The sequence below is a fragment of the Homarus americanus genome, unplaced genomic scaffold (assembly GCF_018991925.1).
Source record: "Homarus americanus isolate GMGI-L3 unplaced genomic scaffold, GMGI_Hamer_2.0 scaffold7504, whole genome shotgun sequence".
Classification (NCBI taxonomy): Eukaryota; Metazoa; Arthropoda; class Malacostraca; order Decapoda; family Nephropidae; genus Homarus; species Homarus americanus.
In genome coordinates this window covers 2,632-18,061 of record NW_024752810.1, presented here as the reverse complement: position 1 = coordinate 18,061, position 15,430 = coordinate 2,632, and the positions used below count along the sequence as shown (strand labels likewise).

Sequence of the window (15,430 nt, the reverse complement as noted above, 5' to 3'; positions counted from 1 at the left end):
AGAATAGATTGACCTCGACCAGCTAGTGTTCTGTCAAGTGGGGAAGAGGGTGAACAAAATCTTATACTGTAGTGTAAAGTTAGACCTGTGTTCCTGTCATCAGTGTTCTTTAGACAACTGTACTTCATCAACACCATTCTACAACAGGATCTATACTCCACCGAGCTCCGTCACTGGTGCGTAGACCTTCATCATACAACAGACACCAAGGTCAAACAGCACCCATACCTCATCATCCATGGTCTATACACAATCATATTACACCTATTGTTTATACTCAACTATATTACATCATCTATGGTCTATACACAGCCTTGATACATCAACATTGTGCTCTTACCCATACTCAACAGGTACCCACAACTCCACACCTGTTCATTTTTCCAATTCTCTCCCTCTATGCCAAAGCCATATTACATTAACTGGTGGTCCTTAATCAGGCATGATAAAAAAAAAAAATCATCGTGGATCTGAATGGAGCAAATGAGAAACTCTAACTTTTTGGTTATTAGAAAAAGACTAGGTAAGATAGCAGTTGATTACCAGTAGATGAATCAAGTGGTAATAACGGGCAATACAGAAACCACTCCAAAATGGCATCACATTCTTCTCTCCATTAGAGGTGAAGGTATAAACTAGGAACAAAATAAGTTCTGGAATCTACTAAAGTACTTCCTATGGAGAAGCATTTGTACTGTGTGTTGTTAAGAGTGTAATAGCCATCCCCATAACACACCACTATGGTTTCTCCACAAGTGCATGTACATATACAGTCGCCTGAATCACCAAATTTATGAACGTTGAATTTCACACCTTCCATCTACCTCCATGATCTACCAACCCCTATGTCTGTCAACTCTGTTCGTCAAGAGTGTTCCAACAACCCTACGTTCAGCTAATTCCCATATTTTACTGTCTCTTTCATTTAGTAATTTCCCATACTACTCCATTTAAATTTAATTTAGTCTGTATCTCTCTTCTTTTTTCTACTTTCTAGACATCTCTCTCTCTCTCTCTCTCTCTCTCTCTCTCTCTCTCTCTCTCTCTCTCCTTCTCCTCCACTTTCTCCTTCTCCTCTTTCTCCTTCTCCTTCTCCTCTTTCTCCTTCTCCTCTTTCTCCTTCTCCTTCTCCTCTCTCTCACACACACACACACAACCTCAGCCTTCATGACCTCTCCCAGCGAGCCAGTCTGACTAGGCATCATCTTACAGTTCCCCTCAGGCGCGGCGTCGATACCTGTCCACCCTCAAAGTTGTGTCCCGTCTCTTCTCCTCCGTCTTCTCCCTTGTGCGGAGTAAACACTGCCACCCCAAGGCCACTTCACCAGATATTGAAGTCCACATTGATAGTGAAATACGAAAGTGTGATAAAGAATTGATGGAATGCATACATAAAGAGACAGATGGGATTGCAGTGTACATATCAGAGGAAGTGTATGTGTAGTGTAGTGCACTTGACAGTGGTCCTCCTCTTGTCAGAAAATGACCAACATAGCGAGATGGGTATTGGACATAATTGGTTGGTTAAAGAAAGGCAAATTTCTGTACAGGAATTTGAGAAAAAAAAAAACTGTACAAAATGTATGTATTTACAAAAATCTCAAGTATCTGTATATACACCCAAGACTTTACCCGAGGAAACCCTGAGTTTTCTTGGTGTAAGCAATAGTGGTTAATTTTAGAGCCGACACACTTAGACGTTATAGTTTGTGTTAACCATTCTGCATGACGTGAAGATGCATGAAGGTATGTGCTTCAGTTTTTGTTAACTTATGTAGAATTAATTTTATTTGTTTTATTATGGTCTGATTTCATGGTACAGTAGTTGGAATTTATAAATGGGAATAGATTATTCATACTGCTGCATTAAAACTGGAAATTTCTTTAATTTGCCACTTAGTAATATTGATCTTTTAGCTTACAGATGTAGTACAGTACTTGTATACCCAAGTACATACACGCATAGATGTTTGTTTACACTCATAGATGTTCTGTACAGTGTCTTGAAAAGTATCTGCCAGGATGGGTTTGATGACTTCAAAATGCTACATGCAACTCGTCATGTCTCGGGAGGGTCGGTAGGCTCTGTGGCATACTGATCCAACTGCATTTGGTAACCGAACATCATATTTATTATGCCGAAATAAATTACTTATGTTAAACTATATACCAAAGTAAATGCGTGTCCCAATATCTATCATCTGTCGTCTCATAATGTTTCACACAGTGAGTGAACAGATACTTTTTTGAGATACTGCAGTACATACATTGTTACTGTACCCACACACTTAAAAATGTACTTGCATACTCATATACATGCCCACACAAACCAACCACACACACACACACACACACACACACACACACACACACACACACACACATGCAGGCAACTATTTTGATGTGCCTTAATATTATCATACACTATCTACTTGAATATCTGTGTGACAGCTAAATGCTATACTGTTTACTGTATTTCAGATCTTGGAAAATGTAATACTTGTAATTACACAGACATAACTTTACCCATTGCTTTATGTTTGAGGTTATTATATAATACAGTATTTGTAGATAGGCAAGTTGATATATTGATGAGTTTCAGATTTCCTTGTGAAAAAATCATGTTGTGTTTGCCTTGAATATTACTGTAGAAGGTATTTTGGAAATTAAGTTATACCTTATTACTGTGCTTTCTCTATACAAACATACTTACGCCTCTTTCACACGCATTTTTTGTGTCGCTCGACTTAGAAATCAATGGGGTTCAATGGGACCTTTCACACAGAAGTCCATTAAACTCCATTCATTTCTAAGTCATGCAACACAAAAAACACTCATGTGAAAGGAGGCCTAAGGGAAAGATGCCTAAAAAAAGGGAGGGAATAATAGAGGAGTGGAAACTGGGAATATTTATTATGATAATACTGTAGTTCACCCTTAATCATGATCATACTTAAAAGTATTCGACAATACAATACAGTGTTAGCTCTTAAATAGTCACTGTTTACCATTTCAACATAACTATGTAGGTGGCAAAATTAATTAATACAGTGCAGTATACAGTATACAGATTGTGATTATTTATATAAGTGAATAAGGTAACTACATGAATATGGTCATTACAAATATGTATGTTCTTAGGTTTAGATTCATTAATTAGAATACAATTTAATTATGATTAATGCTTAGTAAGTTTTGTCTTATATTTAGCAAAATTAAATAGATATAAGAGCTGTACCGGTATGTGTTACTCTATAAAGCACCAAACATATTTTCAATGGTATTTTTTTTTACAGGCCATTACAGAAATCCCCAATTCCTTTGAATCGATACGACGATGAAAGTAGTCTGGGCACTTTACGCGGCACCAGAACACCAGATCTCAAGCAGGTTGCGAAGGCATTGTACAACTTTACTGCACAAAATAAGAGGTGATGTATCTGTACACAGCTCTGGATGGAAGTCACTTATGTTGTGGGGTACAGTACAGTACAGTACAGTGTATTACATCACTGTATAATGTTTTGGTAGTTAATGTTATTCTATTGTAGCAAATACTGTAGCAATGTAATAAATTTTCATAATTTAATCACCAAGACCTGTACATGAATGATTTTTATATTAGGCAATTTGAAGCACTGACAAAAGCTGATAATTGCTTCATATACTAATTTACTTAAATTTGTATTGACTGTTGTAGCTGTATGATTATGTACTGTGACCTTGTATATTTTATGATTTTGTTTTTAATAAAATCTATAATATTTTTTCCCCACAGGGAACTGTCATTCAATAAAGGTGAAATTGTCTTCATCCGTCGACAAATAGACAAGAATTGGTTTGAGGGAGAGTTGCGAGGTTCAGTTGGTATTTTCCCCTGCAACTATGTTGAGGTAACCCCTTGTCTTGTTTTTACATGGAGAAAATATAGTAAAGATTATCCACATCAGCATAAATAATACTGTAGTTTCTATGTGTAACTAAAGAGTAGTTTCAGTGTAAATTTTAATGATGGAATATGAGTTATAGCATATCTGGCACTAGTTTTAAATCTTTGAATTGTTTTCATCAACAGATTGTGCCTTATGAGAACATTAAGACACTGACCAGGAAACCTACAGAAGGTCAGGCAAGATCCAGATTCAATTTCCAGGCTCAAACCTCTATGGAGATGTCCCTCAGCAAAGGTAAGTACTGTACTGTACTGCACCGGGAAGTCACGTTGGACCTTTTTTAACAACCTATTTAACACCTATAGTAGTTTACTTCTTCATGATTTATACTGCACTATATACTGCCGCTAGTCACCACTAGTAAAGAAAAACACTGTTCAGAATTTTTACCAAATACACTCTGTACTGTAGTTGGATCAATTTTCTCTTAACACACATTTATGTTTCTGTCTCTCTATAATTGCGGTGTGTACAGTACAGTATTTCCATCAGTGACGGGGGTTTATTCATTTGTAAAGTATTGTTCACATTGAATTTGTAATTGAATAATTGATAAATGTAAAACCATTGAGATAATCAGCTAACAGTAACAGGAGATCTACCTGTTGTAATTCAATTAGTCGAGATAAGTCGGGTAATTACCTTTAACCAACAGGAGAGTTGGTTGTCTTGACTCGACGTGTGGATGAGAATTGGTATGAAGGACGGATAGGTAATCGTAAGGGCATCTTCCCAGTCTCTTATGTCGACACGTTGTTAGAACCCGGCAGTGATAGACCCAGTAAGTGAACGTTTCTTAGTGACAAAAGTATCGCTCGGTTTAATAACCTTTTCATAATATAGCAGTTAAGATAATCTTAATATAGAGTTCTGAGTAGGAGATATTAATTTCATGTTACAGTGTAGTATACTGTACTATGTAGAAGAAAAGTAAAAGGTAGATTATACTAGTGAGTTACTAGTGTATTTTTTTATGGGTTAAGTGAGAGAATAATTTATCTTTTATATCTTGTCTTAAAGTTTTTATTATAAATGAGAAGTTTATGGTTATTTAAGGAAATTGTTACTAATAAATTCGAGTTTGGAAAATAAATAAAAATTTTAGTACAGTAATTGATTTTATGTACAGTATACGTATAGGTGTGTGTTGGGCGAGATCATTTTTTTATGTAAATTAGAGATCTGTACTGTTTTATCATAGAGATATTCTGAAATTGATTCAATTTATAGTTACTGTTTAATATAGATAGATTAAAAAAATTTATCTTCATTTATTTCCAGTAACTGTTCATCATTGATTTTCATATGTCATTCAGTTAATTGATATAAAGTAAATTATGAGGAGATAAGGAGTGTTCTTTATAAAATTTGTGATATACTGTACATCATCGTGCTCCTACTGCTTAAAACGTAAATATTTATTCTTGCCAAGTAGAAAGTTTACTCTATTCTGATAGTGAATAGCAGAGAAAAATGGTTCTTTGGTTTGATTTACCCAAGAGAATTTCATAAATTTTTTTGTGAATGTATTGCAAGATGGATATTTCCTTTATTTTATGGATGCACTCAAGTATTTTTTGCCTCGGAAATATTTAAAGAGTTTTTTACATTTTTCATCACTAGTTATTGCACTGGTTTGCTTTTTTTTAAAGTTCTCTGGCATGCTTTACAAACTTATATTGCTAGCAAAACTTCATAGTGAAATAGATCTTGACCAGCCTACATAGACACAGTGAGAGCTTCCATGCTTTGCAAAATTTGATAAGATTTACAATATTATTTTTGTTTATTCAGACTTTTTGCTTGTGGATCAGCTTCATCTTGTTTTAAGTAATTTTTATTTTCTTTATGATGTTGGCAAAGATCTGTATGTATTGTATCTTGTGTATATGTTTGTCTTGCACGTTCTCTACTTTGTGGAACGACTATCAGGATCTGCTGTTGTTGACTTTGCATTCATATGTGCAGGTTTGTAAAGTGAGTGTGTACTGGACAACTTTACATCAGTGGTGTGGAGAATGGAACCTAACTAGACTTGATCATACTCCTTCACATTTATTTTCTGTTTGAGTATTAACATGTGACATGAAAAGTGATCGCTCTTCCTCTCCTTGAGGCAGACAGCCATCATTTTAACTTGGTGTCATAGTATTGAAAAAATGTAATGATATTAATTTTTTTTCTCGTAGTGTCTTTTAATTTCATAGACCCTGTATGAACTGTCACTTATTGAGCATTTCTCTATTTTATATATACTGTATATATATATATATATATATATATATATATATATATATATATATATATATATATATATATATATATATATATATATATATATATATATATATATATATATATATATATATATATATATCAGCAGCAAGTGGATTCCCTCACCCCCCACCCTCCTTAGCAAGGTACTAGTCCACCAAAGGGTTGTGTCACTTAGTAAGTCAACATGATTTACTGCTAAGTGGACAAGGGTGAGTGTACAAAATATTTAACCCAGCCCTCCATTCCATTCAGAAACCAAACCGATGACCATTCAATTGCAAGTTGAATGGTCTCCCAATTGACTATAGCTGAATGGTACAGCATTTGCCCCACAAGAAATGGTCACGGGTTCAATTCCCAACTGGAATAGAAAGAGTTCGCTTGCAGATGGTAGAACAACTCTCTGATGGAGTAGCACTCCTGTCAGTGAGTGGGGGAAATGCTAAGAATTAAGATCATCACATGCCTGCCCTTGCTGTACTACAGCAGGAAGTGGTATTTCAAAATTAAAAGAAACAGACTTACTGAAAGTGTAAGCATTTTGTATTTTGGCTATCATTGGCTTCACCTCATGACCCTCCTGAGGTGAGGAAGAGTGCAAAGATCAGCTTGTGTTCTATTATGAATTAAAAATACTTTGGCTCTGGATGGAATATAGAGTAAATAATACAATCACTGTTAACAGGAAGGACTATAATTCATTAATGATTTTCTCTGGTTTTGTTTTTCTAAAACCTTTTGGAATTTTTCCATTGCTCATTTTTGTTGGGTATAAAGATCAGGTGTGAGCTACTGACAAGAATTTTGTATAGATGCAGTATATTAATGCATAAAACTTATAAGGCTAATTTTGTACGAGAAACCTGAATAATATATCACTTGAATGGTGGTTGCAGGGGCGGATCCAGGAATATCGAGGGGGGGGTAAAAAGTTGTGGGTGGGGGAACACGGCAAGCCCACCCAGCTGGGGGGTTTTGCGGGGTGCTGTAAGGCTCCCCAGAATTTTGTTTTCAAATTTGACCAACATCATGGGCATTTTCAGGCCATGTGCACTTGATAATAGGAGGTATTCTGAGGTCAATAGTACAGTAATTACTTTTCATTTTACAAAAATGCCTGAGTACAATACTGCATTAAAGAAAAAGTATTAGAATTTTATGATGAAAAGGGGGGGGTCGGTACCCCCAGGACCCCTCCCCCTCTCTGGATCCACCCCTGGGATGTTAATGACCTTGTATGCACTGAATATGAATAAATATATTGGGTTGCTCTATGAAAATATACTTGATGTTTATATCTGTGGGTGCAGATAATGCATGAACAGTATATTTTCATGCAAGTCAACATTTATACATAGGTGTCAGAGCAGAAGATTTTTCTTACCTAATAAAAATCCAATGAAACACCTGACCAGTATCCTGAACAAGAGTTTATCCTTCGGTAAGGTGAGGCAACACTCTCAGGAGATATAAAGCTTTCCTGATGTATGTTTGATAAATTATTAATAAAAACTTAGTGTTCAGTTACATTACCCTTGTTCTCAGGCATTTTTTGGAAGTTCCTGGAATACAACCATAAGGAAGCATGAACTCATGTGGTGAAGGAGTTAGGAGTGTCATCTTTCTAGTTTGTGATATAACCCCCTGTGTCTGTCATTCCCTCCCATCACCAGTTGTGAGCCTCAGGCACTGACACACTTGCCAATAAAAAAGTCTAAATTAATGCAATTAAAACATTATGGATTATTAGAGTGAAAATCTTTCCCTCACAACATACAGTACTGTATTATTAATTTTGTTTTGAAGTAATACCTCTCAGTATTGTATGAGAGGTTGTTCAACCTGTGCCAGAACTCTGGGTGTGGCAGCATGCAGCTTTATGTGCTTCTAGTCATCATGGTGTAATACTATACTGGCTTTTTCTCTTTTGCTCCTCTAAAAACCAAATTTCCAATGTTTTTCTCATTAAATCAAACCTTACTTTAAATCCTAATCTGAAAATATTTATGAATACCCAGTACTCTCTGATGGCAGAAGTAGACATCTTTTATTGTTCTTTACACCTGTAGTGATATAATGGGGGTATACTGTATCATTTAAAGTGTAAAGACAGATAGGCACAGTTTACTCAAGATGTGTTACTTTATGCTTACTCTGTACTGATACAAGAAAGAACCTGGGAAGGGAACTATTTATTAATTAATTTGCATTGTGAAAGTGTCATTAGCGAAATGTTAGAAGGTAAACTTTGTAAATATTAATGATAACTGAGTTAAGCAAATGAAACCCTTTAAGTAATTAATTTCCTGTAACCAATTGTACATAAACAACATGGTGAATATTCTGTGTATCATCTTCCTGTATTCATCAAGCAACACTCATAGCTGGATGAGGTGATGATTGCATAATGTTCAATAGACATCCTCTTGTAGTCTATCACACCTTCACGTGTCCAAAGGGTTAAAACAAGTTGGTCTGGCACTTACTTTCAATGAAACAGGTGTCATATATATATGTGCTAAGATTATGAAAAAAAGTACAGATGTACATAAGAGTAGAGTGGCACAGTAGTGTGAAGCTAATTTGAAAACCTACCAAAGTTATTACACCTAAGTACAGAGATATAACAGTATTTAATATGTTTGTGCAAGTGATGGATAAGTAGACAGTAAGATGATATAAATAGTTATTAATAGTGCCTCATGAGACACATTTAATGATTCTGTACTGTTAACATCATCAACAGAGCTGCACAAACTGGAGCTTCTCAATACATCAATCCACAGTAAGATCAATTATTTCTACTATACCCCAGCCACTGAACCCATGAATGTCACTTTTATTTAAATAATAAGGGAGTTGGCTTATAGTACTGAGGTAATGCAATGTCATGTTCGTGCACTCTTCTTGACTATTTTTCAGACCTTTTTTTTTATGAAATAGTGTGCAGTGCAGTACAAGTGTTGCATGAGAAGGATAAATTTCCATTTTTGCTTAAATGATTTTACTTGGATTTACTGTACCATCATATACCTCTACTTCTTTAGTCTGGCCCTTTCAGACTGACCTGTTTTCATTATGTATTATTTCCATGAAATGTCAAATATAAAATGTAGGTATGCCTTACTTAATATTAGATGCTCTTCATATTTCCCAGTTCATTCTTGCCATCTTCTGATTAAAGGCCTTTTAATATTTTCTAATGTCTAATAATTATAATTTGCTTGGATTTGGGATATATTCAATGTATCATTGTGAATTCCTTATAATAACAACAGTTGAGGGAAAAAGAAAGCAGTTGTACAAGGGCCTTCCTGGAAACACTGTGTAAGAGAAAAACTTTGTTGTTATGTCCAGTACAGTACAGTAGTTGTTTTTCACTTTGTTGGTTATACTGTATGTTACTGTATGTAGTATCCTTCAGCTACAATATCTCACGTAACAACCTTCAACAGTAGGTTATTCTTGTGTGGCTATAGATGAACGCCAGCTCCATTTAGGGGTGCCACACATTCTCGAAGTCAGTGCTCTCATGATCACAGCCATATCATCTACTGTATGTGTTTATGCATCACTTCTCTCACACTATTTGGTCAATTGGCCTTCTGATTTATTAAAAGCACAAATGAAGAACAAAGGTTTATCTTAGATGTTCGGATTTTTGTGGGGCCGAGGTGTTTGAATAATTCTCAAGTCATTACAGTACCTGGTAAAAGTAAGGCTGTTCTAAAATATCAGTATATTGTACATACTGTAGTTTAATGTCAAGTGTCCCTGACTAATATTATGAGAATTTGAATAAGATAGTAGATATTTGAATGATCTTATCAGTGGAATTGGAAGATGTTATTTTTTTATATATACTGTACTGTACCTGTATATACAGTAGAACCTCAGTATTAAGCACTCCATAAGTTTGTAATTTAAGAAAGTTTCTGACAATTTTAATGCAATAAAACATACTGAACCAGTTTTTGATTTGAATATACTGTATACAAGATTTTTTAATTTCAAACAAACTGACAAAGTCATAAAATTTAACAGAAGAAATTACAAAGAATTTATAAAGAAAGAGTCATCAGCTGGCCATGTGGTCACTTTCATTTGTATGGGACTCTCAGACTTTCATGTTTTGTGCATACAGTATTAACTTTTTTTATATTTTACACACTGTTCAGTCTTTATAGTGCAAAATACTGAGGAGATACTGTAACAAATTATTTATAAATTACAATTCATAGTTTACTGATTGATTACAAGACCATTTATATTAAACGTTGTAATTAAGACTGCATTGATGTTGGTGATATTCTATATTTCATGCCATTTTCAAAGCCTTGGTATAGGATAAATACTTCTTAGGATTTTTAATATTCTGATATTCTCCCATTTACTATAAAGACTTTGTTCAGATGAATTTCAGTCTGCTTTTGCAGCTCAGTCTGTAGTAGAACCTTGCTACATTAGACTAATTGGAGGAAAGGTTGGTCTGATTAAGCTATTTTTCTGATATCTTAAAGAGTCCAATATCACAAGGTTCTACTATACATTTCATTGGAAAAATCACAACGTCTGCATTAGCATCAGTGATAAGGTGAATGGTTAGTTATCATACAAATATAAGGTTGTTGGAGATACAGCAGTAACGCTTGTAACTCTTGCCAATATGTTAAGGGCTCGAGCTTCAGTCCGGACCAAACATCAGAGGTTTCCCGGTCTCCTCCTGTACTAACACTGGATAGACCAACTGCCCGAATGGCTAGTAAGCTGATAGGTGGCAAAAATTATTATAAAAAAAATGAAGAAGAAACTGTTGTATATTGCTGGCTGCTGCTCCCAGATGTCATACTGGTAATGGTACAGAACTGCATAGGTGTCAACTTCTTATCCTGTACTCTCCTAAATATAATATTTGTTCCATTTTGTAGTGAACTTATAGAGGATGTGTATTTTGGAGGAGGATTAACAAAATGTCCTGCCTGTAATCCGGTTGTATATTTTGGTTGTACTGTATTAACAAAAAAAAAATCTAAAATTGCAATAGCAGCCAAAGTAATGCGAGGCAAAGCGCCATCCTTTAGTAATTTTTATCACGTGAAAGAATTGGTGTTAAGAGTCAGCTTTTGATGTTGGTGGTGTATCATTGCCAGTGACTCCCAGCTCCTCGCCCATGCCACGACCCGCTCTACCTGCCGCTAATCTGCTCTACAATGGTGCCTCCTCCTACTCCAGCCCCTACTCCACTTTGGTGCGTACTGGAAGCTATGATTAAGGTGCCAAATTTTGAGCTTTTGGTTTCAGTAATAGTGAATTGTTAGACTCTTGTGAGACTTTGCTTTAAATTTCTTTGAAAGAACTGGTCAAGGATATGGTGAGGTTAAATGTTTTCTTTTCATACGTTCACAGAGAATGTTTTGGGCAGAAATAGTTTTGCACAAACTTATGAACTGAACTGGTACCTTTATTCAAAGCTTTGTTTTTATGTTGATTGTCCATTGTCGGTGATTATTGTGTATATACAGTATAGCTTTTATATTTTGCAGATTTATTGGGAATGCAAGAGCTTTCTGAATTTTATATAATAATTTAAGCTTAGCAGAATTTTGGCTTATGTGGCACTGTAAGATAATTATGATCTGTAAGATTTTATATTTATAATAAAATATTATACATTACAGAGAAACTACAGTCAGTGTATAGTATTTACTTTCCTCTGCTTCTGAAACATAAAGTTTCCAATATTATAACTTCACATTCAGATTCTATTTACTTTCCATATCCCAAATTAGAACATTGTTTGAAAGTAATGTATATTCAGTGCTGTACAGTGATAATGACCACAGTCTTTTAAGACTTCTCTATCAAAAATTTTTAGAAGTGTCTTAAAAGAATGGTAACTGTATACATTCAGAAGTAGGGTAATGAAGATGTACAGGTACTGTACTCTATTGTACTGTACTGTATTATTAGATATTGTGTACATTATAATTTACCATGAAGTTAATTCACTTATTTCCTTTAGGGACGACCGGGAAGTCAAAATGATTCTAGACCTTACAATCAGTCCCTCACCGTAAACACTCAGCAGGAACCTGTTGCGTAAGTTTTGATGTTTTCTATTTTCTTATTGATCACTTTTGGAAACAACAAGTCATTGGACATTTTGTGTTTTATTAGATTCAAGGCTGTAATACAATACTTTACTTTATACTCTATCCTCTTTGACACATAGTTTAATTTATATTAGTTGAGTATGGACACTTGAGATTGAAATTAATACCATAATTTATTTTATTTTTTATTTAATTTTATTTTATTTTATTATTGTTTTTTTTTTTAGGTATCGCGCTCTATACAATTACAAGCCCCAGAATGATGATGAGTTGGAACTTTTGGAGTCAGACATGGTTATGGTCATGGAGAAGTGCGATGACGGCTGGTTCGTCGGCACTTCTCGTAGGACCGGCCTCTTTGGCACCTTCCCTGGAAACTATGTAGAGAGGGTCTGAAACAGAAGTAAAAGAGCTTTAGACCCAAAGCTTTATCCTCAAATCATAAATTAAGTATCATAAATTCCCATGCTAAGTCTGTTTCTTGGGCCTTTGGTAAGTATTTAGTCCCAGGAGAACAAATGTTTTTTACAGTGTTTATATGTTTATGAAGTTACTTTTAAGTTTAGAAGACCTATGGATAATGTAGAGAGAATTTTAAGGTACCTGGGCCTGACAAAGAGACTTGTGAGATTTCAAATAAGAAGAGATTAATACTGTACTTCATAAAGTCTCTTCAAGCTAGTTTGGGTATCACGAGTACCACAGTGTGAAATGGGGATCCTTGTTATTTAAATACTGAAGGGCATAGTTATATATCTGTTGAACCTAAGACAGTATGCTTTTGAGCTGAGCATACTGGCTCTGAAATATTAGAGTTTAGAAGTAAATAAAGTTTATAAGTTATGCTTACAAGGACTAATTTTGTGCCAATCTGATAATGGTGAAGAGGATGAAGATGCTACTACTTCACTGAAAATTATTTTTGTGACTATATGATTTTCCATGCACTGACAATCTAAATTTTGTTACTTCTCAGTTTCAAGGATTTTTATTACCTTTATACTTTACGGTGATCTGGAAAACTGATGCATGTGAAGTGCTGTTTCCGTGTCCGTTATATATGCGAATCATACAACGTCCATGTTTTATGCATAAGGCACACTGGTGCTGAAACTTACCATTTAGCCTGTGCATTTGTGTATATCTGAAGTAGCATATATATATATGTGACTCATTTATTGATGTTGATGCAAAAGATTGCATTGTCCTTCAGTATAGAGGCTCGTTCTTGTCAAACTGTTTGGTAGTGAACACAATGAAAATCAGTTCAGGTTTTGCACGTGTCTAGTCACACCCAAAGTGAATTTATTGAGAAAAAAATTATGTAGATGTCTTGTTACCCTCTGCCGGTGCTTTCTTCTGATGTAACAATCCATTATGATGTACTGAGCAAAGGTTTCTGGAGCAAACAATACCTGTTAAGGTTATGCACACTGCGGAGCATAAGTTTACTCCACAGACTTAGCTTACAATGTGCGACTTTCAGGGTTTTCGTCTAAAATGTAATCTGTACTGTCCTAATACTGCTCCTGCCTTTCTTGCCTTATACTTCTGTGTTATTTTTTATTTAGTTTATTCACCTGATTTTAGGCATTATGGATATTAGAGTGAATATGAAATAATGTTATGTATGATATTTCATAGCCTTTCTCTGTTAATGATAAATGATAATTTTTCACCTCACATTTATTCATATTCATTCTTTAACTTAAATCATATGATAAGGTTAAGTGTATTAAGGAAAAATATTCCCTTCAAAAATCAGGTTGAATCATTTGTCAGAGAGCAAGGGTTCTGGTTGGTGTCTCAAGAACAGAAGCTCCTTAAATCAAAGTTATTTTTAATGTCCTTTTGTCGATGTTATTGTACAAAGATGCTTTTATAATTTACTTGTTAGTTATTAATTTTTCTATGATTACTGGTTTTGTATTCAGAACTATCCACAAATGGAATTATTGAATAGTATGTTTTGAAGATTTTCTGTTTTTGTGTCACCAATGTAACCCACCATAGTATTGGCCTCTCTGGAGGAAGACAACAAGGCAGTGTGGTCACAGTGAGTGCTGACCATTTATAAGAAAACGAAGCATTCAGGTCCTTATAAACTTTTGTAAAGTAAATAGTGAGCAATCCTCATCTCATTTTATAGTGGACAAGGAAAGTCTTGCTATGTTAATGAACTCTGCCTGTGCTTCCGTATCAATCTTCCTCTCGTGACTTGTTACAGCCATTATTTTATTACCGAGATTAAGTGCTGCTACCATTTAAGAGTTTTAGCTTTGCAAAAATTTTATCTTATATTTACCACAAAAATCTCATTGAAATTGCGAACATGTTTGCTTGTGTTTGTTACAAATCTGACATGTTCATCAGTATTGGAACTTATTATGTATTTCACTAAGGCTAGATTTGTGCATTGCAGAACAGAGAATTAGCCTTAATGGGATGTGATTTTAAGGATTCCAGTTGTTGAGCATGCCATTATTTTCTAATAGACTTTAGTTTAACAAGGCACACTACACTAAATACCTAGATAGATTGAATGAATGATGGAAAGCTTTGCCTCTACCAACGTTATATACAGACTAACAGTTTCAGAGTTGTAAAATCAAGTGCCTTTTTACGGTAGACAATGTACTGTTTAGATCAGAGGAGTTTGCCAGTAGCTGTCTTACCTCACAATGCATTATTTACATTTTAGCCCTGTCTCCCTTACAAAAATTGGGTTGTCAAAGATACAAAGCTGAATCTCAGAAATTTAAGAGGGATATTTGTGGGCTTCTTCACTTCAGTATAATTCTTTCCTGTTGTTATGCACAATTTACTTTAGTAAATCATGTAGAATATGATAATAAAATGGAGGAATATACTATATTGTATTTCATTTCCTTATTCTAGAAAAGTCATTGGCCACACAGCAGCTGACTGCTTTGTGGATATCCTCTTTGACCTCCACTCATCAAGAATTTGGACACAATAACCTTTTACAACCTTTTTTACTTTTTACTTTTATCCTCTTTGCCACTGATCAGCTTGTTAGCCACTTGGGTGGTCAATCACATCTCTGTTATGCACTGTTGGCAAGTA

General features: G+C 34.8%; 1 protein-coding gene across 6 annotated transcripts in view; it reads left to right on the top strand.

Annotated features, from left to right (window-relative positions):
• The window catches only part of LOC121855197, a 242,033-nt gene extending 226,820 nt beyond the window's left edge, over positions 1-15,213 (top strand). For 3 of the 6 annotated variants that reach the window (XM_042350065.1, XM_042350063.1, XM_042350064.1), the window contains 7 exons: positions 3,297-3,431; positions 3,779-3,893; positions 4,076-4,187; positions 4,609-4,734; positions 11,381-11,478; positions 12,253-12,329; positions 12,571-15,213. In XM_042350065.1, coding sequence (XP_042205999.1) covers positions 3,297-3,431; positions 3,779-3,893; positions 4,076-4,187; positions 4,609-4,734; positions 11,381-11,478; positions 12,253-12,329; positions 12,571-12,739 — 832 coding nt within the window. In that variant the 3' untranslated portion in view covers positions 12,740-15,213. Of the gene's footprint in view, positions 1-3,296; positions 3,432-3,778; positions 3,894-4,075; positions 4,188-4,608; positions 4,735-8,976; positions 11,278-11,380; positions 11,504-12,252; positions 12,330-12,570 lie in introns of those variants that run through there. The other 3 variants (XR_006086744.1, XR_006086745.1, XM_042350066.1) reach the window with 3 other exon arrangements.
• Positions 15,214-15,430: the final 217 nt, after the last annotated feature.